General features: G+C 59.1%; 6 protein-coding genes across 6 annotated transcripts; 3 read left to right on the top strand and 3 right to left on the bottom strand.

Moving 5' to 3' along the window:
• Positions 1 to 294: 294 nt before the first annotated feature.
• GGTG_12959 (hypothetical protein) lies at positions 295 to 4,317 on the bottom strand. Its single transcript, XM_009230861.1, has 4 exons — positions 4,191 to 4,317; positions 1,809 to 4,022; positions 1,629 to 1,741; positions 295 to 1,562 (listed from the first exon to the last, which is right to left on the bottom strand). Coding segments are annotated over exons 1-4 (3,285 nt in total). The 5' UTR covers positions 4,193 to 4,317; the 3' UTR covers positions 295 to 606.
• Positions 4,318 to 5,296: 979 nt separating this feature from the next.
• Positions 5,297 to 6,649, top strand: GGTG_12958 (hypothetical protein). Its single transcript, XM_009230860.1, has one exon. The coding sequence runs from the start codon at positions 5,399 to 5,401 to the stop codon at positions 6,374 to 6,376; it is 978 nt and encodes a 325-aa protein (XP_009229124.1). The 5' UTR covers positions 5,297 to 5,398; the 3' UTR covers positions 6,377 to 6,649.
• Positions 6,650 to 7,604: 955 nt separating this feature from the next.
• On the top strand, positions 7,605 to 12,403 carry GGTG_12957 (WD repeat-containing protein). The gene is made up of 2 exons (XM_009230859.1): positions 7,605 to 7,742; positions 7,949 to 12,403. The coding sequence occupies exon 2, from the start codon at positions 8,177 to 8,179 to the stop codon at positions 11,399 to 11,401; it is 3,225 nt and encodes a 1,074-aa protein (XP_009229123.1). The 5' UTR covers positions 7,605 to 7,742; positions 7,949 to 8,176; the 3' UTR covers positions 11,402 to 12,403.
• A 560-nt stretch (positions 12,404 to 12,963) lies between these two features.
• GGTG_12956 (hypothetical protein) lies at positions 12,964 to 15,344 on the bottom strand. The gene is made up of 5 exons (XM_009230858.1): positions 14,996 to 15,344; positions 14,544 to 14,935; positions 14,360 to 14,462; positions 14,242 to 14,305; positions 12,964 to 14,146 (listed from the first exon to the last, which is right to left on the bottom strand). The coding sequence occupies exons 1-5, from the start codon at positions 15,324 to 15,326 to the stop codon at positions 13,051 to 13,053; spliced, it is 1,986 nt and encodes a 661-aa protein (XP_009229122.1). The 5' UTR covers positions 15,327 to 15,344; the 3' UTR covers positions 12,964 to 13,050.
• A 1,314-nt stretch (positions 15,345 to 16,658) lies between these two features.
• GGTG_12955 (hypothetical protein) lies at positions 16,659 to 17,953 on the top strand. The gene is made up of 2 exons (XM_009230857.1): positions 16,659 to 17,146; positions 17,285 to 17,953. Exons 1-2 carry the CDS (start codon positions 16,766 to 16,768, stop codon positions 17,657 to 17,659), a joined length of 756 nt encoding a protein of 251 aa, XP_009229121.1. The 5' UTR covers positions 16,659 to 16,765; the 3' UTR covers positions 17,660 to 17,953.
• GGTG_12954 (hypothetical protein) lies at positions 17,875 to 20,325 on the bottom strand. The gene is made up of 4 exons (XM_009230856.1): positions 20,223 to 20,325; positions 18,814 to 20,130; positions 18,644 to 18,723; positions 17,875 to 18,573 (listed from the first exon to the last, which is right to left on the bottom strand). The coding sequence occupies exons 2-4, from the start codon at positions 20,104 to 20,106 to the stop codon at positions 18,177 to 18,179; spliced, it is 1,770 nt and encodes a 589-aa protein (XP_009229120.1). The 5' UTR covers positions 20,107 to 20,130; positions 20,223 to 20,325; the 3' UTR covers positions 17,875 to 18,176.
• Between the last annotated feature and the right edge of the window lie 97 nt (positions 20,326 to 20,422).

Below are 20,422 nucleotides of genomic sequence, written 5' to 3'. Positions count from 1 at the left end.
GTTGGGTATGGGCCCACAGCCCAGGGCTATTTTTCAAGGCTTTTTTTGCACAAGACCTTTGCCTAGTTCGTTAAGAAGTTGATGATGCCGCTGTGAGCTGCCCGTTCCAAGACAGGTCCCAAGACAGTTGTCCGTCGGAGATGGCCCAGGAGGCATGCCTACAGAAACGTTCCCCGCCCTTGGTAGGTATGCTCGAAACTGGACCGCTCTCTAGACGAACTTTGTCGGTCAACAGTTTGTATGCGATGGTTCGTTCGTCTTGGCGGCGGCGTCGCTCCTGCGCGAGGAGGTGAACGGGGAATGTCTCGGGATACCACGTCTGTGAGAATCCCTAATCTTATTTGTCATGTATGGCGTTTGCTATGTGTGTGCAGCATCCCTTACTCTACACTATTTCGTTCCAAAGGAGCAGAAAGAAAAAAGAAAAGAAATCCGAGTCCCGATAGGAGCAGCACGCCCTATCCACTAGATAGTCCCGGCGCTGTCTCCCTATCGGAGACGCAAAGAAGATCCGACGCATATGTGCTCTAAAGTCGAGACTATCTATCCCAACATGGACACAGAGGGTACCTCTCGAGGGAAAGAAAACAAAGAAAGTAATAGATATTATGCCCACACAGCCATGTCCCTCAGCACCTCGTCTGGCAGCTCGACTTCGACAAGATCGAAATCTGTGTCCCGAGCCAGCGCCACCACGTCCGCGCCCAGCTGCGCCCTGGTCTGCTCGTCCAGCGCGTCCACGTCCAGGTCGAGCGCCCTGTTCCGCTCGTGGCGCTGCGTCGCCAGCGCCCGCGCCTTCTCGCCGCGCGGGCGGGCGGCGGCATCGCTACCAGCAACATCGGCGCCGCCGCCGTTGCCGCCCCTAACGTCGGAGTATTTCCGGAGCGCAGACTGCTGCTGCTTCGCGTCCGCGAAGCGCAGCGGCGAATTTCGATCATTTGGGTCCATCCGCGAGTCGCGGCAGTAGAGCCCGGTCGAGTCGTAGTTGGGCCCCTGCACCGCGCCGATGACGCGGCTCCGGCGCACCTCAAGCTGGCCGGCGTTGATGAAGGCCCGAGAGAGCGTTACGCCCGTTTCGTACGCGATGGGGTTGCCCGCAGCATCGTGCGTTGGCCTGGGCGGCTCCGGGTGCAGGATGATTGGGGTTGGCCGCCGTCTGGTCAGCATGCCACCATCCTCGGTCCGGATTCTCATCGGCTGTCCCGGGAGAGCTGAGGATGAGAGCGGCTGCCCGAGGTTTTTGGTTGGTTTGGCTGTGCCATCGCTGGCGCCACCCCACTCGTCCTCCTCGGAGTCATGCGTTGTCAGCAAAAATACGCGGCCCGTACCGTCGCCAATGACCAGTTTCGTCTTGTCCGGCGAAAAGGCCCCGGATGTGACGGCGCCAGGGCATTCCAGAAGCACCCGGACCAGCGGCTTGCCCTCAGTCCGCACATTCCAGACCCTGACCGTGCCGTCCGACGAGCCTGTATAAAAGCGGTCGGGTGATGAGCCCCATGCTTGGAATAGTACACCAACATCCCCGATTTCGACGTTGCCAAATTCGGGTTCCTCGATAGGGGCTACAATGAATCAAAGTTAGTCTTGGTTTGTCGATACACCCAAGGGCTCAGAGTTGCGTTACATACGTCCGTGGGCCAGGATTTGGAAGGGGAGGGCCTCCTGGGATCCAGTGTCCCAAACATATGTCTTCCCGTCTGTGCAGCCTGCAGTCACGTACGACGCCTTAGGACAGTACGGCCTGTGGAGTGGAACATGTTAGCCAAACTAGCCAAGGTATAAATTGGCCGCCGTCGCGTTAAACTCACATGATGGTCAAGCTATTGACATCGACGGCAGTGCAGTCGAGCGTTTTAGTTTCCGAGTACGTGCGTCGGTGATCCTTGGCCAAGCTGTAGACACGAATTTGCGTGCGAGTGCTATTCTCCTTGGTGCCCGTTGGCGAGGTAGCGGCAATAAAGCACTCCTGCGACGGGTGCCAAGCCACGTCAAAAATGTTGCACTTGGAGGCCGACGAGACTGACCAGTTCTCGCCATTCAGCCCATCCCAGAGATTAAGCTCGCCCGACTGCCTTTTATCTTCCGGGATATCGTTGTCGTCCCCAGTAAGGCTGCGAGGCGAATATCCCACGAGAAGAAGGTGAAGCGATCCAGCCGACAGGCCCCAGCGCATCGTTGATGGAAAGTAAGCCCATTTTTCGGTGGCCGCGCCTTCTGCCAGGGGCGCCGAGAACGGCCTATAGTTACTCGCCGAAACGTTGTTGTCGGTGATGGAGTAAATCCTGACGGCGTCCGACGCCGCGTTGGCTGCTGTCGCTACCATGCCGCTCGGATGCTTAGAAGCGAGCACGTAGTTTACATTGCCCGTGTGCTCCCATGTGCCGAGAAGCCTCATGGCCCGATCCGTCAGGTTCCAGACCTTGACTGTGTGGTCGAAGCTTGCAGTATATGCTCGATTGTATCGGCTGTCGTAGTCGGAAAAAACGACAGACGAATACAGCCAAGGGTCCTGGCTCTCGACCATCTCCGCCGAGGCGTTCGACCCTCCCTGCACTATAGGCCTCGGGATCCTATGGTCAGGGTACGCGTGGACGGTCCCCTGGGAGGCAGATCCCAAAAGCAGGTTTCCCGACTTGTTATACTGCTGGTTGTGTGCGTCACTATGGCTCGTAGCACCGCAGATAAAAGCGTCGTTGGAAACCCACGATGTGGTGATGATGTCACCAGCCGCGTTGGTCCATTGGAGCCGCAGTTCGAGCTCATCCTCGATCAGGCTCCGGATGCCGTTCCGCACATCCCTGTAAACCGCGTCAGCGCCTACCAGCGTGCTGGAGCCCAGTGGGAGCGCTTCTCGCGATGCTAAAAAGGAAAACAGCTTTGCGTTGCGCGCGCAGCGGTTTCCCTGGTCCAGCATGTCCTGGTCGGGGGCTATTGCCATCGGACACCTGTTCCATCGTCGATATTTGGCCACGTCGGCCAAAAAATTGGCAATATCTCCAGGTTCCCGGCCTGGAAGCTTGATCTCCTTCAGCGTTTCGTCAATGAACTCTTTTTTATCCTCGGACTTTTGTTCCTTGAGGGCCTTCCCGTAACCCTTTGCAATCGCGACTATGTCCTGGTAGCCTTTGCCTCGGGCAAGAGACTGAGCCACAGTGTCGACCTCGTCGACAGTAAGGTCTGCGTGGATTATGGCGCCGTTGGGGATGTTCTCGAAGCGGTTCTTCTTCTTAAAAAGAAGGGCCCTGGAAGCGCGCCTGAGGTAGGGGCGTCTACCTCCTTCGAACACTGACGTATGCAGCGCAGGATCGGTGGCAGCTTGAAGCTGCAGAGCGCGACCTCGGGCTCGGAAATTGGCCGGGGAAGTTGGCTGAATCCGACTCTTGTGTGACTTGGTTACTTGAGGTTTGCGATGGACAGCGGGCCGGGTAGGAGTAGTGGCGGGAGGCGGGGGGACGTAGGTGGCGGTTGGCGGCTGCAGAGAGGGAGCAGCAAGATCAGCTTCCCGCATCCTATACGGGCCTCGCTGGGGCCGGGGCCGAGGCCAAGAGGAGATCGGGAGCCGAGCATCTTGTGGTGTCGGCCCGGCGCCCGGGGCGGCCAACGTCGGGGCTATTTGAGCATCGTCGTCGCTCTTGCCGTCGTCCTCGTCGCTCGAGATGATGATGAGCGAACTGGGAGCCGGCGTGTTTGGTTGGTTGTTTAAAAGGGCACTAGAGGTCGAGGCTGGCGCGACTGTCGCTGTCGTGGCTTTTGTTGGTGTCGCGGCTGTCGCTGTCGTGGCTGTCGTTGCCGTCGTGACTGTCGTTGTCGCTGTCGCGAACGAGTAGCCATTCGCTCCGATTTTTGCCCGCTTGGCAGGCGGAGCGCCGGCTACGTCCCCGTTTGTGTTGGAGAAGCGGTGGCTGGGTCCCTTCAGGCCGGGCCCATTGGGGAGACGCCTCCGCTCCGGTCTCGGGGCCGGGGCCATGATCGGTGCCGGAGCTTCGTCATCGCTGCTGATGATTGTGATGGGTTCCACCGGCCTGGTAATGGTCGCGACTGCGGTTAATGTCATGGCGACATGATGATAGGGTGGATGGGCAGGTAAGCGGTGGGAGAGAGCGATATCATGATTAAGAAGAGCGACACGTTGGCGACAGGCACGGCCGCAGAGTCGCGTCGCGAGGGCCGCATCGAACAAGCGCACTTACATTGAGTATCACTACTCCTCTATCCTACGCGACGCGTCGTGGTTATTTCTCGCCCTTTACGTCGAGTAAGCTCGGTGGCGGGTTAACCGTAGTGGATTGTGATTTTGGTAATTTAATTCAATTCTTCTTCTTAAGGTAGAACTCAAAAAGTAAACAATTTTACGTTTCAGCTCCACTGGAATTTTTAAGCAATAAAAACTACCTACAATATTTTTACATGTGCTTACCTAATACTTATTCCTCGTAATTATATAGGCTTCCAGGCGTTTATTCCCACAATTTACCCTTTTACCAGCTAAAATTTATATTTCCCTTTACGTGTAATTAATAGGCCCGTTTCCTTGCAGTATACTCTTCTTTGAACGAGCGTAAATAACTTACTATACAATTGAAATCCTCGCTGGAATTGACAAGGTGTCGCTATTGCGAACAGGCACAAAGTAGTTCATTTCGTGTGTGGAAACGTAAGTTGAAAGGTAGCGCGAATGCCTTTTTCCTCTCGGTTTTCTTGCTCCGTTTGCTTTTGTGAAGTGGCTTCCGCTATGTTGTATGCTATTGAAATCTTACATATTTCAGACATACTCCAGCCGAGCATGTATACATGTCCTAAGAAAATAAAAATATATACTACAATTGCCGTTAATTCTTCTATAGTTTGTAGTGAATTTCTCTTGTATATTATCCTCAGCGCCTGGCAACCCCTTGTGTTAAGGTTGGCGGAAGCGACTCTTTTGTTGGAACCAGGGGGATTCTAACTGCGACCGCGTGTCAAGCCCACGATTGTCAGACGTCGGAGTGGGTTAAACCGGAAGGGGTCACGACAAAGATTGGGTTAGCAATATCTGGTTCTACAGCCCTGATTATTGAGGGGCAGAGGACAACAGATACAGCGTCAGTAGCACGCATTACTGCCCAACCACCTAACCTATAGTACTTGGTAGGTGCCATTATTCTAACCGCCACCTCCATCGGCCAAAAACGCACTGCGGCGGCGGGGCAGGAGCTCCATGCTTGGCCGGCGGCGGGGTATTGAGCATGCCTGCCGGAACTGGTGTGGGGCCGCGGGTCCATTCCGTCCCTCTGGATTTTTTTTCTTCTGGACGACGGTCGAATTTCGACTTCCACAACCAAAGACCTCTTTCTGCACTGTTGTTGAAACAATTACCCATCATCGAATCCCGTCGGCCTACCCAGCTGCAAACGCAGCCATGGCTTGCAACTGTCGTACCACCGCTTTGCGCCTGTTCGTTCGCGGCTTCGCGCAGCTGCACATTACCGAGCCCGCACTGGCTGTGCCCTCCCTCCGTCAGAGGGTTCACCTTGCCCCCAGACCCTTCTCGACAAGCTCCTGTCGCGGCATATCCTCGTCGGCACCATACCGAGCGCCTCATGCCGTCTCCCCGGCCGAAGATCCAGCAAGACCCTCGCCGGCCCGCGAAGGGAGCGGGGTCGGTAGGCCCTCAGGTGGCAACGAAGCTGCAGACCACAGCGAAGCAACACCCAGTGCCGCCGAGGATCTGACCCCCGAGGCCGCTGATGCCCTGTTTTCCGACATCATGTCTATGTCTTCGCATCAGAGCGCCTATAAAGCCCACGACCACCTATCGACTCCTGACCCGGCTGAAGCTCATGATTACGATGTTGAGGATATCACCGGAGACGAGGGGAGGTGGGACGTGGGCCTGAACCAACATCGTCAACAGGAGAAGAAGGAGAAGAAGGAGAGGAAGAAGGGCGCAGCTCTCAACCCATTCAAGGAGCGGAAGATGCCCCCAGCTCAGGCTACCCCTCGGAAGCTCGAGCCATGGCAGGTGCACAAGGAGGCGGTCGCAAAAAAGCTCAACGGCGAGCGGTGGAACCCGCGCAAGCGGCTGTCGCCGGACGCGCTCGAGGGGATCCGGGCGCTGCACGCCCAGTTCCCAGAAACCTTCACCACGGCGATGCTGGCGAAGAAATTCGAGGTGTCGCCCGAAATGATCCGGCGCATCCTCAAGAGCAAGTGGAGGCCCACGCCCGAGGAGGAGGAGGAACGCGAGCGGCGCTGGTTCAACCGCGGCAAGACGATATGGGAGCGCAACGCGGCGCTGGGCATGCGGGTGCCCAGGAGTTGGCGCAACGCCGGGGTCAAAAACCAAAGGAAGCCAAAACGCAACGACGAATTTGGCCTTCGGTCGCCGTTTAGATGAGCCCTGAAACTTGACATCAACATGTATCAATACTCGAATAGTCTATCTCCTCCAAATGCTCTCGCCTGGACTCCTGCTCATGGTCTCTAGCTCAGTGCTGGAACATGCATACATGCAACCACTTACGCACAGATTCAACGGTCGGATGGTCCAGGCGGCGTGGCTAACTAATGCATTCATACACGAGTAAGCTCATTAGCTCCCACCGAGCTGAGCTCTTCACATGGCATGCCCGCGGGAGTGTGATATCCTAAATCCATCACGTGGACCCGGGAGATGGACTCCTAACGCTCGGTCGTGTGCTGATCGTCATCTGGGGGGTGGCGCATGGATCCGTTCTTTGCGTCGCAGCCTAGCAGCATTTCGGAGCAGGTTCATGCATGAGGAATGTCCCGGAATGGAGGCTTTATGCAATGCACGATAAGATCGTGGATCGGCATCCCTCCCAAGGCTCTCAGGCGTTGGCATGCTGGAAATGAGAAGGGCTTGGAGCTTTTCCCATCACACCTTTAAGTGCGAGCCCGTCACCATCACACGCAAGGGTTTGTTGGCAGGCGGGCGCTGGAGGTGAGAGGCTTTTGAAGCCCCGGTAGTTTTGGTCCCCCACATGCCAGCAGTATGTCTTGGCTTAGACCAGGCCTCCCCAGCCTAGAGGGCCCGAGTCACCAGGGGATTTTTCGCGGGCCCACATCCGGACCTTTCCGAGCGACATAGCGCCTGCAGCAGCTCTTCGATGGTGCCGTGCCGCCCGCCGTTGTGCGGATGTGATGCTGGAGCGATAACTGCCATGGCAGAAAAGAAACAAGTATAAGCGACAGGCTCCGTCGTGAAACGGAACGTGCTGGCGATCCATCCGCTGCGGAGGAGCCAGCCAGGCCAGCTCGCAGGCGCCCACACTGCGCTCTCACCGTCACCCGGGCCCACACAACGCGGGCGGCCGACTGGGCGGCCCCCAAGCTCTGGACGGGCCAGTGGTGCGCACAGGCCAGGTGATACATGCCAAAATGGGAAGGCCCCATGTCCCCAATGGGCCGGTGATTGGCTAGGGAGAGGGCCCCAATCCTGCGTTTTGACCTGGTAACGGCCAGCGCGGGCCCTGACCCCTGCACAGGGAATTCCAACAAAGTTGAAAGGCTGGGAACTGGTGGGTAGCGAAGCGAGGGCATCCCTGTCGCCGCTGGGGGGCTGTCACTTTTTGCAATTCTGACCTCGACTCCTTTTTCTCCATCGCAGATTTGTGTGTGTGACTTTGGGATTTCCTCTTTTCTTATTCGGTGTTCATGCTTCCTCGTCGTCATCGTCGCCGTGCTTCTGCAGCTTAGGCTCGCTCGCAAGTTGGTTGGAAGGGAATTTTCCCAATTACGCTGTACGTCCCGTCATTGGAGTGCCCTGGCGAGCCCAGCCCAAACCCACTACCCAGACCCGACCCGACCCAAAGCCACGGCTGCCGTCTCCCGCCTCTGCTATTTTGGCTGGGCAGCTTTAGAGGTGGCGGTCCGATCTCGACAGCCTCGAGCAGCAGCGCCCGGGTGGAGGTTGTTTCTTTGCTAACGCGTAAAATACGACCTGCAGCGTTATTTCCTTGTTTGCACCAACCCTCCTGTCAGCTTCAATTCCAGCGTCGGGCGGATAAGACACCCCTCGCACGCGTCTCGTGTTGCTCTCACCGTAGACATTCCCTCCGCCTTGCAGACCGCCGCAGCATGATATAGAGTTCCTTCTTTCCTCGCCACCACCTCAAGCCCGCGGCCCTAACCACGCCCAACTTCTACCGTATTCACCGAGGCAAATGCGATCAAGATGGCTTCCACTCCCTCGTCTAATCGGCTCAAGCTCACCCCCGCAAACTCTCCGTTCCTTGCCCGCCCCTCTCGGTCGCCCATTCGAGCCCGCGCCGCCGTAGACTCGTCCCGCCTGTCTCTGAAACGGGTCATCGGGACCACCTGCGCGTCGCCCACCGGCTTCGACACCATCCAGTCGTGCTTCGCCTACATCGCCGGCGGCGCCGTCGTCGTCGTCGACGTCCAGGGCAAGGAGTACTCACAGCGCTTCTACCGCGCCCGACCGACCGCCGTGCCCGTCTATGGCGTTACCCCCGTCTTGCACGCCCCCTCGACCCCGAACTCGACGCCCAAAGCGAACGACAGCCGCAACCGCGTTGCCGCGAGCCACCGGGACTCGTACGGCTCCAACGAGGACTCGCCCGGATCCAAGACCTGGACCCAGCGGGAGCGCATAAAGGCTGCCACATGCCTCTCGCTCAGCCGTGACGGCCGCTTCCTGGCCGTGGGCGAGACCGGGTACGCGCCGAGGGTGCTCATATTCAACCTCCAGGACAGCTCGTCGGACGTCCCCTTGGTGTCCATCAGCGAGCATGCGTTCGGCGTGAATGCCGTGGCGTGGTCGAGCGGCGCCCGTTTCCTGGCCTCGCTGGGGTCCGCAAACGACGGCTTCATCTACATCTGGAGGATCGACCCCAAGACTGGCGCGGCGAAGATGTTCCAGCAGAACAGGTGCACTTCGTTCGTGCGCGGCATGGTGTGGATGGGCAGCAGCGTCATCACCTTTGGGGTGCGCCACATCAAGGCATGGAAGGTGGAGGAGGCGCAGTCGACGTCTCCCTCCAGGAAGAACTTTCCGAGCGACAGCTCCTTCCTCGCGTCGCAGTTTCAAAAACCCCTGCCGGGACGCAACGTCGTCCTCGGCGCCCTCCTGGACGCCACATTCACGTGCGCGGCTTCCATCGACGAGGAGAAGGCCATATTCTGCTCTGAAACGGGCGATGTTGCTCTCTTAGACGACTCGGGGAAGCAGACGAAGCTGGTCAGAGTCATCGGCCTAGACTTTCCCATACACTGCATATCCATCCGCGATGGTATCGCTCATATCAGCGGCAAGAGCGGCCATTTTGCTACACTTGACGTCGCCAAGGTGGCTGATGGCAAGGCCGACTGTGTTATTACCACCACCGAATCGGGCCACGGCCTGCTTGCTTTAGGATTTCTCGACGATCATCTTGTTACCATCGATTCCCGGCAGTCCATCGACGTGTGGGACCCGAAGCACACGCCAGGAGAGGACTGCACCAACTCGCTACACATTCCGATTCCCGGCCACGGAGATCCCATAATGGGCGTGCAGGTGCTCTCGAGGCCCAACGCATCTGGTGCTGCCTTCTTCACCTGGTCCGCAGCCGGAAATATCATATTATGGGATCTGGAGGGGACCGTCAAAGCGACGTTCGACGTTGCTATCGAGCAAACAGAACCCTGGAACGAACTAGACCAGCCGAACGAGCTATGCATAGTAGCGGCCTCGCAGGGAGGCGACCTGTTCGCAGTTGCCGACAAGCTGGGCGTCCTGCGGGTCATCGACTTCACCACCAAGGAGTGCCTCATGGACACCAAGGCCCACTCATCCGACTGCCAGGTCGTGGCTATCTATGAAGGCCAGGCGAGGGTCCTGATGGCTTCGTGCGGAAGAGATCGCACAGCGCAGCTCTTCCAGCGCACCTCGGCTGGCGCTTTCGAGCATTTCCAGACTTTGGAGTTTGCCGCCAAGGTCGTCAACGTCATGATACCCTCGGGCGACAAGGTCATCACGTGTTCCCTGGACCGAACGCTGCAGATCCACGATCTTGTTTCCAAAGACGATGATTCTGATGCTATTGCGGCGATCCCCTCACGCGTCATTTCGCTGAAGTCGTCTCCAGCATCTATGGTCATGTCGGCTGATGAGAAGTCGGTATATGTGTCACTCCTGGATCGGTCGGTCTGTCAGTACGAGATCGCCACTGGGCGTCTCATGACCTTCTTCAAGTGTATGGACGAGGGAGGCGTCGAGTCGGTGGTTCTGGACTCGCTCATTTACGGGCCATCGACGAATGATGGCGAACCGTCTATCCTGCTCGGAATGTCCAACAGGGACAAGTCGGTTCGCATGTACGACTCGGCCTCGGGCTCCTTTCTGGATCGCGAATGGGGCCACACGGAGGCCATCAACGGCGTCACCCTGATAGACGACGAGGAGGGCCAGTGCCGCAAGGTCGTGAGCGTGGGCTCGGATGGGACAATCCTCATCTGGACGCTTGATTTGAGTGACCCTATTGTGGGCTCCGAGGCCAGGGATCCATCCCCAGCCAAGGAGATTTCCCTCACCTCGACACGTCCCCCGCTCCGACGGGTCCTTTCCAAGGCGGAGCTCGCCGAGTTTCAGCGTCCCTCAACCTCATCGGCGGCCGGGCGCAAGTCGCCGCCCCGGTCCATTGGCAAACGGACACCGAGATACAGCGTCCTGGCCGGGACGCTCAAGACGCCGTCCTCGGCGGCGCTGCCGACAACGCCGGTGCCAGCCAGCGCCATAGCAGAGGACACTCCTACCCGAAGAGTGTCACCTCCTGCTGCGAGTCCTTCCGAAAGCCCACCCCCGAGCAGCCCCAAGGACAGCCCAAAGACGCGGGTCAGGAGGCCGTCTCTCCCGTCCCTGGGCGCGACTACCCCGGTTCCGGTGTCGACGGGTATTCGCAAGAAGGGAAGCGTCAACAATCTCCGCGCGTCGACGGCGGTCAGCAGCGGGCCGTACGGGTTCGGGTCGCTCAACATGGCGACGGAGCAGACCAGCCGGACCCTGCGGGCGTACCGCAAGAAACTGTCCTCGGCGGATCCGATCCGGCACGAGGCGCTCACCGAGCTGGACCAGGAACTCCGGCTGACGGCCGCGGCGCTGGGCGACCGGGTCATCCGCTCCAAGGCCATGAGCGAGGGCCTGCTCAACGGCCTGCTGGACCAGTACTCTGAGCGGCTCGTCGAGATGCTGGACGAGAAGCTGCGCCTCCGCGGCATCGTCAGCAGCCCCGCCGCGTCGGACGGGGCCAGCGCCGTCGTTGCGGCAGCGGCTGCTGTTGCTGCCGCGACGTCGGATAAGACGGAGCTCACGCCGAGCGACTCGTCGAGCGCCACCAGCACTATCGGGTCTGAAAGCGCAGCTGCAGAGGGCGTGGCAGACGCGAACGCCGTTTCCACTTAGCGGGTGAAACTCTGCTCGTCTCTCCACCCTGACACGATGTTTTCCTGTCGTCTTTGCGACTCCCGTTCTGCCCACTGTATTACTACGACCGCTACATTTGATACCCATTTCCCCTGCAAACTCACTCACGTCGACGACGTCGCCCACGCATCGGAGCCACCCGTCACCAGACATGGCGGGGCTGCCAGATGTGTACGGCTAGCTAGCATGCTCGGACGCATGCTCACTCTACTCTGTTTCTTTGTCGGTGGCTACTATTTCTATCACGCTGGGCGTTCGGCGCCTTTGGAAGAAGAAGGGCTTATGGGCGGCTTCGTATGCCCCCAGTCAGCAGCAGAAGCTGGATGGAACCGAGACTGAGCAAAAACAGGCTCGGCCGGTCGGCTCTTATAATAGAGCATCTTTTTCTGAAGAAGAATCTCTCCGGGCCATACACTACTGCTCTATCGGATAGATGGACGGATGGGGGACCGCAGCGGGCCCTGATGTGGCGCCCTGCGCGAAGCGCCGCTCTTTGCTCTTTGCTCCTTGCTCTTGCTCTTTTGTATCAGGGTCACTTTTCTGCCTTGCTTATTTTGTCCTCTTTTTTTCTTTGTCCGTATCTTGCACTTGGTATGTTTTGGGCGGGAAATCCGGCGTTTCGGGGGGTTCGGGCCTTGACAGATGTCGGTCCAATCCCTGTTTTGGGTGTTTCTTATGTCTATGGTTTGTGGCCTTTTTTTTTGGCGCGAATATTACATGTTCATCACCGAGTCTGGAAATGAAAATACCGAATTTGTCTCATTCCTTGTTGTTCCGTCTCCTGCCTGCCGGACACTGGTGCCCAAGCGAACTGGAAGTCATCTGAACAGGAGGCCAGCCTCGTTTCCCCCCTCCCCTCACAAGCCAGCCAGGATTCCTTTGCACTATCGATTCTCGTCGGAACAGCCGCCGCCTGCCCGCTCGAATTCGGACCAACGGCCAGTATTAGCGCGCGTCTAGGATTGTAGCGAGGCGGGCGCAAGGCACGGAAATGGCTATCCATCCGTTCACATGCCCGTCGCAAGGCCGGTGCAGATCAATCTTCCCCCTCACACCGCGCCGAGTCATGCCCGCCATGCCCGCCAACCGTTGAACAAGGTCGGCCCATCGGGCAGAACCAACAAACGGACACCTGCAGGCGGGGTTCCGGCTGGACGGCGACACAAACGATAATCCAGCACCCGAAGAGCCCGGTGCTGACAGGGGGTTGCCTATTATTATTTCCCGCTTCATACATGATGTCAAGTCTCGCTGCTCGTCTCGCATGGTACGATTGCCCTTGTGTCGACTCTTGGGGTCGGGGCAGGCAGGCATGCAAGTGAATCAACATTTACATTATCATAAACTTATAAAGCTCTAGCTTAACTACCGTCTCGCTATACCAGAAGGGAATTCCTTCCAGCGGCCGCCTGTCAGAGATCATGTTGAATGAACAACATGTACATTAAATGCAATCATATCCACCGTTGCTCGTGATATAAGAACTTAATGAAAGAACTGACAAATACTCATAGGCTTTCCGCACCTGTTAGGAAGAGTATTAATAAACTCAAGGAAATAGGGCTGTGAGGACAGTAAGGAATCCAAAACATTGCCTGCTTGCGCCCGCCAGTGGTCATGACGCTGTCTCACTTCCCCTTGTGCCTGGGAGCTTCGTCCCGTCCGTGGGCCTTGACATCCTCCGACGCCGCCGTGCCGCGTCTCCTCCTGCGGGGCGGGTTGGCCTCCTCGGCGCCTTCGCGGTCGTACTCGCGGTACGACCCAGATGAGCGCGGCACCTGTCCTGGGACGAGCACGGCGCCGTCGAGGCTGGTGCGTGAAGTGCGGGAGGGGAAGTATGACGACCTTTGGAGGTTGTGATAATCCTTGTCGCGGCTGTGACGGGGGGACTTGTCTCGAATCGTCGACAGCTGCTGAGGTGACAAAGTATTGGGCGAAGATGCCATGGGGCCTCCGCCGCCGCCGGATGCGTGTGTGGTTCTTGGCGACAGCCGTTCGCCCGAAGTCGAAGGCTGCGAGTACTCGGCCCCGCCCGTAATTGTCGGCGGATGGCTCTGCATCACATTCACCGCAGTATGGCTGTGTCTCCGAGTCTGTGGGCTTCGGGCCCTACGCCCGACAGGCGGCGGCTGTAGCGGTGCCCTGTCTCTCTCTGAAGTCGGGCTCAGAGGGATCGATCCGTGGCGTGACCTTGCATTACCATCCGTCGACCAGTCCGCGGACTCGATGTATCCCGACCCGCGTGGCTCTCTGCGGTTCGAGCTCGGCACTCCCCTGTCGGGGTAATGCTGGCCCCGCGGTTTATATCTGTTCGGGTCCCTATGAGGTGGAAGGGGCACTGCTGGGAGGCGCGAAGACGACGACCCTGGGATGTTGAGGTTCAGACCTGAAGGGCGCGAGCCAGAGGGCGACATTGGGAAGACCTCGCTGTCCTCAATGAAATCCTTCAAGGCTTCGTCGAATATCTTGCGGGCCTTTATGTCCGACTGTTCGGGCAGCAGGCCCCGCGAGATCATGCGGGGCATGCGCTCAAGCTTTCCGTCGGCAGCATTTGCTACGCTGAGCGGGACTTGTAGAACTATGCGCGCGAGCCTTTGTGCCTCCTCATCCGGATATGCCTTGATGTTCGCAATCAGCCACTGCGAGAAGCCTGTGGGTGTCAGTGCCGGCATAGTTGGTCGGGATTTGTCATCTTTTGGCACCAAGTAGTATTGGCAGCCGAGACTGTCGAGACAAGTGTTAGCAGGTTGTGTTGCCAGACGTTACGTTGTCTCGGGAGGCTGGGAGGGACAGAGGAAATGGACGGGAACCCGGCTTACTCTTCATACAGGTCGGAGACTCTCTCAAAGAAGGAGAATTCCAGTGCGTGAGGACTGAACATGCCTAACCTGCTGTTAGGACAGCTCTGCTCATAGATGTGGTCACTTTGAGGCTTACTGGCGAAGGGAAAGCGCTCATTGAGCAGGCCATGCCGGGAGTAGAACTCTGCTAGCTTCTCGGGGGTGATCACGATGCTCTTTCGAGGAGCGACCTCGGTAATCTTGAATGTCTGTGTGTAAGCCGCAGTGGAAAAGAGGAGGAAATAGAGAGGAATGGGCTGTATGTGATTCGTTGAGCTTACAATATGGTCGGCTATAGACTTGAACACCTCCTCAGCTCTAGCTGTTGGCTGGCCGCTCTGGTCAAAGAGCCGGCCCCATTTTTCGTCGCTGACACTTGGCTGCGTGCCAGACGGTATGGTAGGGCTTCGCGGAGGTGCTGCTGCTCCCGAAAAGCTGCCGGACCTGGTCGTCGAAGACACGCTGGCATGCCGCGCGGCGGGGCTGGCTGGCATATCAGGAGATGGGGTGGCGGTCTCAGGGGCGTCAGCGACCGAGGCCTGGAAAGGCGCTAGGGGGCGAGGCGGGCCGTTTTGCGAGGGCCTCCCCTCGCAGACAGATGGGAGCGGCGGTTGGGGCTCGGGCACAGAAGCCGTCCCCTGGTGGGACTGTATAGTCTTGAGGATGTTCTCCACTGGGTAGTTCAAGGAAATGTTAGAAAGAGCACTTGCAGCAGCACTGGTTGGAGACTTGCCTTCTTGCCGCATAATCTCCCTCAGCTTAGACTCGGACACCACCATCATCCCATCAGACGGCACGCCAGCCGCCATGGGATCTCCCTTCTGCGAGACAGCGGTGCCTTGGACAGTTGGCAGCGAGGCCTTTCCCGTAGCTGGGCCTCCAGCCTCACTGGCGCTATCGCTTTCCGCGTCGGTGGAGGCTCCATCTGCGTCTGAATCCGGCGGCGAGGGGACTTCGTGTTGGGGAGACATGGGAATTTTTCGGGGTCGCAGGGGAGGGGTTACATCCTCTGCCCAACTTGCTCCAGGGCTAGCAGCAGGCTGTAGCATGATCTGGTCTTCCATGATGGGCCTGAATGCCACGGGAACGTGTGACAGTCGACGCCTGTGGTGAAAGAAATAGAGGTTAAGGTCTGGGGAGAATGAATGTTGTAAAAGGTGACGTGAGAATAGAGGAGACGGGAATGGGAAGCAGAGGAGGTATAGGAACGAGCCGGTTGAACAGCTAAGGCAGGCAGCCGGCTTGAGAAAAAGGAAGAGGAGTACGGCGGGCTGCGGTAGCCCAGGGTACTAGGGCAGTATGATGTGGTGGGTGATATATATCGGACGGAGGTGGTGGTTGATGCCTGGTAGCTAAGGTAGCTTTCACTGGGCACCTATGTGGTGTACACCAAGGAGCACAGGTCGTGGCGAGGACAGCGGGATCCGATTCGTTGGATTGCGGCCAGACGGGCAGCGGCTGACTGCCTGTGGTGTGGGTGTGGTGTGCTGCAGCTCTTACTTACCTTTCCCGCTGCCACCACACTTTGGCCGGGCGCGCGCTAGACGAAGGGAGGGGCGGACGGCGCCCATGCAGCCCATCTGTTGAGAGGGAGGGATCGCCAAGCCGCCGGATGGTGGTTGCAGAGCCTGATAACCTCGCCCGCGGCTCGCCAATAAGCGCGAACCCGGGCGTTTGCCTGCCGGAGAGGTGAGAACGGCCGGCAACGCGAGGCGGTCGTGGCTCGCCCGCTTCCAAGATATGGCACCGCGCGGCATGCGAGGGCTTTGTGTTTGTGCCTCCATATTAGCCGTGTTGGTTGGTGATGCTGCCCGCTAGGCTGAGGATACTGGTCATTCGCTGCCTCGGGCGCTGACTGTTGGTAAAATCGATGCGTCCCGTCTTTGGCTCTGTTACGCCCGGCTGGGGAGGTGATCCTGCAACTCTACGTCAGTCCAACGATCGCGCCCGGCCGCTGAGGCAGCAACATCTGAATAATCTCAGGTGTGACAGAACCCACCCAGCGCTGCGCCTCTTGTGGCGGTTCTGAGGCCGCAAACGGCAGGAACAAGGTGAGGCCGGTGCAAACGGCCCGGGAAGCAGGACCCCCATAACACGGGCCCAATAGGAAGGCATGACAGCGGCGGCGGCTTCCTCTTTGGTCTGTGATAGAATCCGTATGGCTGCTTCCTCTTTGGTGCTCAACAGACATCTACGTGGTTCCAAAGCTTTCATCTGTTTCTCTTTCTTTGCTTTTTTCCCCGGTCATTGCCACTACCTTCAGCTCCTCCGTTTGAGCCCACCGCCCCTGCTCAGACAAACAAACACTGCCTTAGCTACTGATTTACCCTGTGATATCAGTGCCAGGCCAGCTTTAAAAACCCCCTCTCTGCCGTGTCGTCCCAGCTGCTTCTTGACCTCTCTCTCAACCTAATTCCATACTCACTCAACCGTCTCCAGACTTCACCCGCCAACCGCAAACTTTCGCCAGATCCCAAACCCCCGACCAAAACTCTCATCAACCATGGCCGAATACTATCAGCCCGACGGCATGACCTTGGTCATCACCCCCCAGGCTACCGCCGCCCCGGTCGCCCCGCGAGCCGCCGCTCCCGAGCCGGCCGCTTCCGGCGGCGCCAGCGGCTCTGGCCCGGTGTCCGCCCGGCCCGCGGACCGCGGCAGCAACAACAAGTACTTTTGCTGCAACGGCCAGCACTACTGCAAGCTGGAAGACTTCACCCAGACCCAGCGCCTCAAGGGCTCCGGCATCGGACGGAACTCCACCATCTCGTGCCGCAGGCACACCAAGGGCAACAACATCGAGCTCAAGTGCTTGGGCTATTGCGAGCGCGTCCTCCCCATCACGTCCTTCTCCAAGTCTCAGAGAAGCGCCAATGGTGGTCAGGTAAGACACATTGACTTCTTTTTCCTCTCTCCCCGTTTGTTTGTTTCTCTGCTCATCCCTCCTCATATGTCTACTTGCCGTTTGTCATCCTCTTGGCTATCTCGCACTGACGAACGGAGGGGGAAAACAAACAAGTAGAGATGCTTGCAGTGCATCGAGTACCAGCTCAGCCTCGAGCCGGGCCGCATACCGCTGCCCCCTCCGGGAAAGCACCAGCGCGAGTACCAGGAGGAGATTTCCGACAACATCAACCAGCAAGTCATCCCCAACCCGAGGGAGGACGAGAGCACAACGGGTGCCCCCACCACGTCCGCCGCGAGCACCGCCGGCCCGACCGATGGCGACGACGCCAGCACCATCATCTCCCGGGCCACCTCGTCGGCCAGCAGGGCCAGCGGCTGGACCAAGGTCTCGTCGCGCAAGACGCCGTTCGCCGTCCCGGCCTATCTAGGCCGCCGCGCCGACCTTGACGAGGAGGCGTACTGGACGGACGGCTCCGACGACGAGTGCTAGGCTGGCTACCCCCTCCCGCAACTGCTTTCTACTGGCATTTGGGTTTGGCATGAATACACATGGACATGGGCCTGGGATAGTCTAGGGGGTGCGATGGGGGACCGATGGATAGCTGTTTTGGTGCAGTGGTTTTTTATCAACGAGCAGGTAGTGGGCATGAGATTGAGGACATCGATGGCTAGGTTGGCGTTAATGAGCTAGGGCGTGGTGGAATATGGGCACGAAATCGTTTTGCATTTTGATCATAGACATGAAGCGTTGCTAGGTAGGCGATCGATAGGACACGAATAACACAAGGACAGACAACCCCAACGCCAGTCTTTGGTTGTCCTGGAAGTGTCCCTGACACCGTCAAACCTCGTGAGCAAGAGAATACAAGATTGGGTATCATACTGAAAACATGGGGACGAACCAACTCTGCAAAGCTCCAAAAAAAAAAAAAAAAAAATAAGCCCCGTGTCCGCTCTGGCATGAAGATGGCGACAGTGGCGCAAAACGCCCACTCCTCCCTACCATCTTACCGGCTCGGCAGGTATTCAGACCCAGTACTCGCGCCCGCCCGCGTCGGCGTGGTGAAGTAACTCGCTGTATCCCGCCGGCGCCGCCCCTGCTGTTGCTGCTGTTGCCGCAGTGGGCTCCAAAAGCTACTGCCGCCGCTACCTCCTCCTCCGCCGCCCGTCGCGGTGGTGGTGGAGCCGTCGCCGCGGCAGCTCCTGCGCTCGCGCCAGCGCTCCTGGACGGCCTCAAAGTCCTCGCGGAAGTTCTCGATGCTCTCGACCAGCTCCGGGTCGTGGTGCCCGCGGTGACCGACGTCGCCGCCGCCGCCGTCGCTGTTGGCCGAGAGGAGCTCGACGGCCTTTAGCTGGAGACGGATGTGAAAGAGCTCGGATTCGTTTTCGCGAACCTCGTCCTCGCTGTCGTTTTTTTTGTGTGTCAGTGACAAGCTTTTGTCTTTGTAATAATGTGGGGGAATATGATGCTCACAGCTCTTGGACACGCTGCAGCAGCTCCAGGATTCGGTCATCCGCACGTTTTCTTCCCTCGACAAGGAGGCCAAGTATATGCTGTTGCGGAGCAAGTCGTTAGAAAACGGAGCCAGTCTGGAGAAGAGAAAGAAAAAAAGGGGGTAGACGGGAAACGGGAGAAAGGCTTGCATCTGACTCTTGGCGGCGGTCGCTGAGGCTCTTGGCCACGGCGGCCAGTTCCAGACACAGCTTCTCGGCCTCGGCCACCACCAGGTTCGCGACGTCGGTCGGGGTAGACGCGGCCTGGGGCGGCATCGGTGACGCAGCGAGGCCGGCGCCTCCTCCGCCGCCCCCAACCGAAAGCGGCCGCTGCTTGCCCGCGCTCGCGGCCGTGGTGCAGCTACTACTACTCCACGAGCCGCGGCCGACGACGCCGGCCGACTGCTGCTTCCGGGCCCGGCCGCCCTGCCCGTCCGCCTCCTTTTCCGCCGCCCGCTCCACCCGCCTCCTCCGGACCAGTCCCACCGCCGCCGCCGCCGCCGCCGCCGCCGCCGCCGCCTCGCTGCCGTCGCCTCCGTCGTCCAGCAGCGCTTCGTGCACGGGCGTGCGGGGCCGGGGCGGCGTCAGGGGCATGTTCTTGAAGATGCTGACGGTGCGCGAGGGCGCCGCCGCCGCCGCGCCCCTGGGCGGCCGAGGGCCGACGAGCAGCCTGGGGCAGCCGCGGCGGCGGAACACGTCCATGACGTTGTCGATCTGGTCCTGGACGACGACAAAGTCGGCCGTCTCGAGCCGCGCGCCCGCGCTCGTCTTGAGGTACGCCAGCACCTCGACCAGCTGGTCCTCGAGCAGCCTGGCTAGCTTGCGGCGCAGCGCTGCGGGCGAGACGTCGCTGTCGCCGTCGCTGCCGTCATCGGAGTCGGAGTCGTCAGAGCTGTGGCCGTCCAGGCTCTCCTGAACCACCGTCGGGTCGTAGTCGTCGACGTCGTCGTCTGGCGCATCACCGTCGTCGTCATCGTCGTCCGTTTTTCCGTTCGCGCCCTCGGGACCGTTGCTGCTGCCGAAGCTGTCGCTGAACCGAGACGTTGCGCCGCCGCCGCCGAAGAGGCCGGGCGAACGGAGCGGCGCGGAAAAGTGCAGCCGTAGCGGCGACGGCTGTGGCGAACCGATGCCCAGGATGTGGTTCATGGGCGGCGGCGGTGTCTCTGTGTGGCTGGGAGTAGTTTGTGTCTGGTCGCTGTCGCTGCCGCTGCCGGCACGCGCATGGCTGCCGTCGAGGTTTAGTAGCGTCGTATCTGCTAGGGAAGGGACGTCGCCCCCGTTTCCGCTGACTCTGGTGGCGTTTCCCGCCGTTGGCGTGATGGGTCTACTAGGGGCTGCGGCGGCGGCGGCGGCGGCGGTGGTGGTGGTGTGAGTTGAGGGTCGTGGGCGTGCCGGGGTCCGTTGGGGGTTGGGCGCTGGGTTTGGGCTGAGACGCGACGTCATCGTGGTTGCGGGGAGCAGCTGGAGCTGTGTGTTGCAATTAATGGGCCGTCAGTGGCCTGACCAGAAAGCCTGCGTCGCGTGGTGGTGTGCTCGCCCCGGAGCCCCCTCAATCTTACCTAGATGGCTCGGTTCCAGGGGCATTTCCGAGATCATGCAAAGGCTGGTCCACTGCGGGATGGGCGTGTAGATATTTGGATGGGAGTGCGAACTGATTGTAACCTTGACTTGTTGTTTTGTTTACTTTGGATCGAGTCGCCACAGCTGTCAAAGTTGCCTGACAAAAGCCGATTTGGCACCTCCGACTGTAACCAGCGCC

Source organism: Gaeumannomyces tritici (genome assembly GCF_000145635.1).
Source record: "Gaeumannomyces tritici R3-111a-1 unplaced genomic scaffold supercont2.10, whole genome shotgun sequence".
Classification (NCBI taxonomy): Eukaryota; Fungi; Ascomycota; class Sordariomycetes; order Magnaporthales; family Magnaporthaceae; genus Gaeumannomyces; species Gaeumannomyces tritici.
This window is presented reverse-complemented; position numbering and strand designations above follow the sequence as displayed.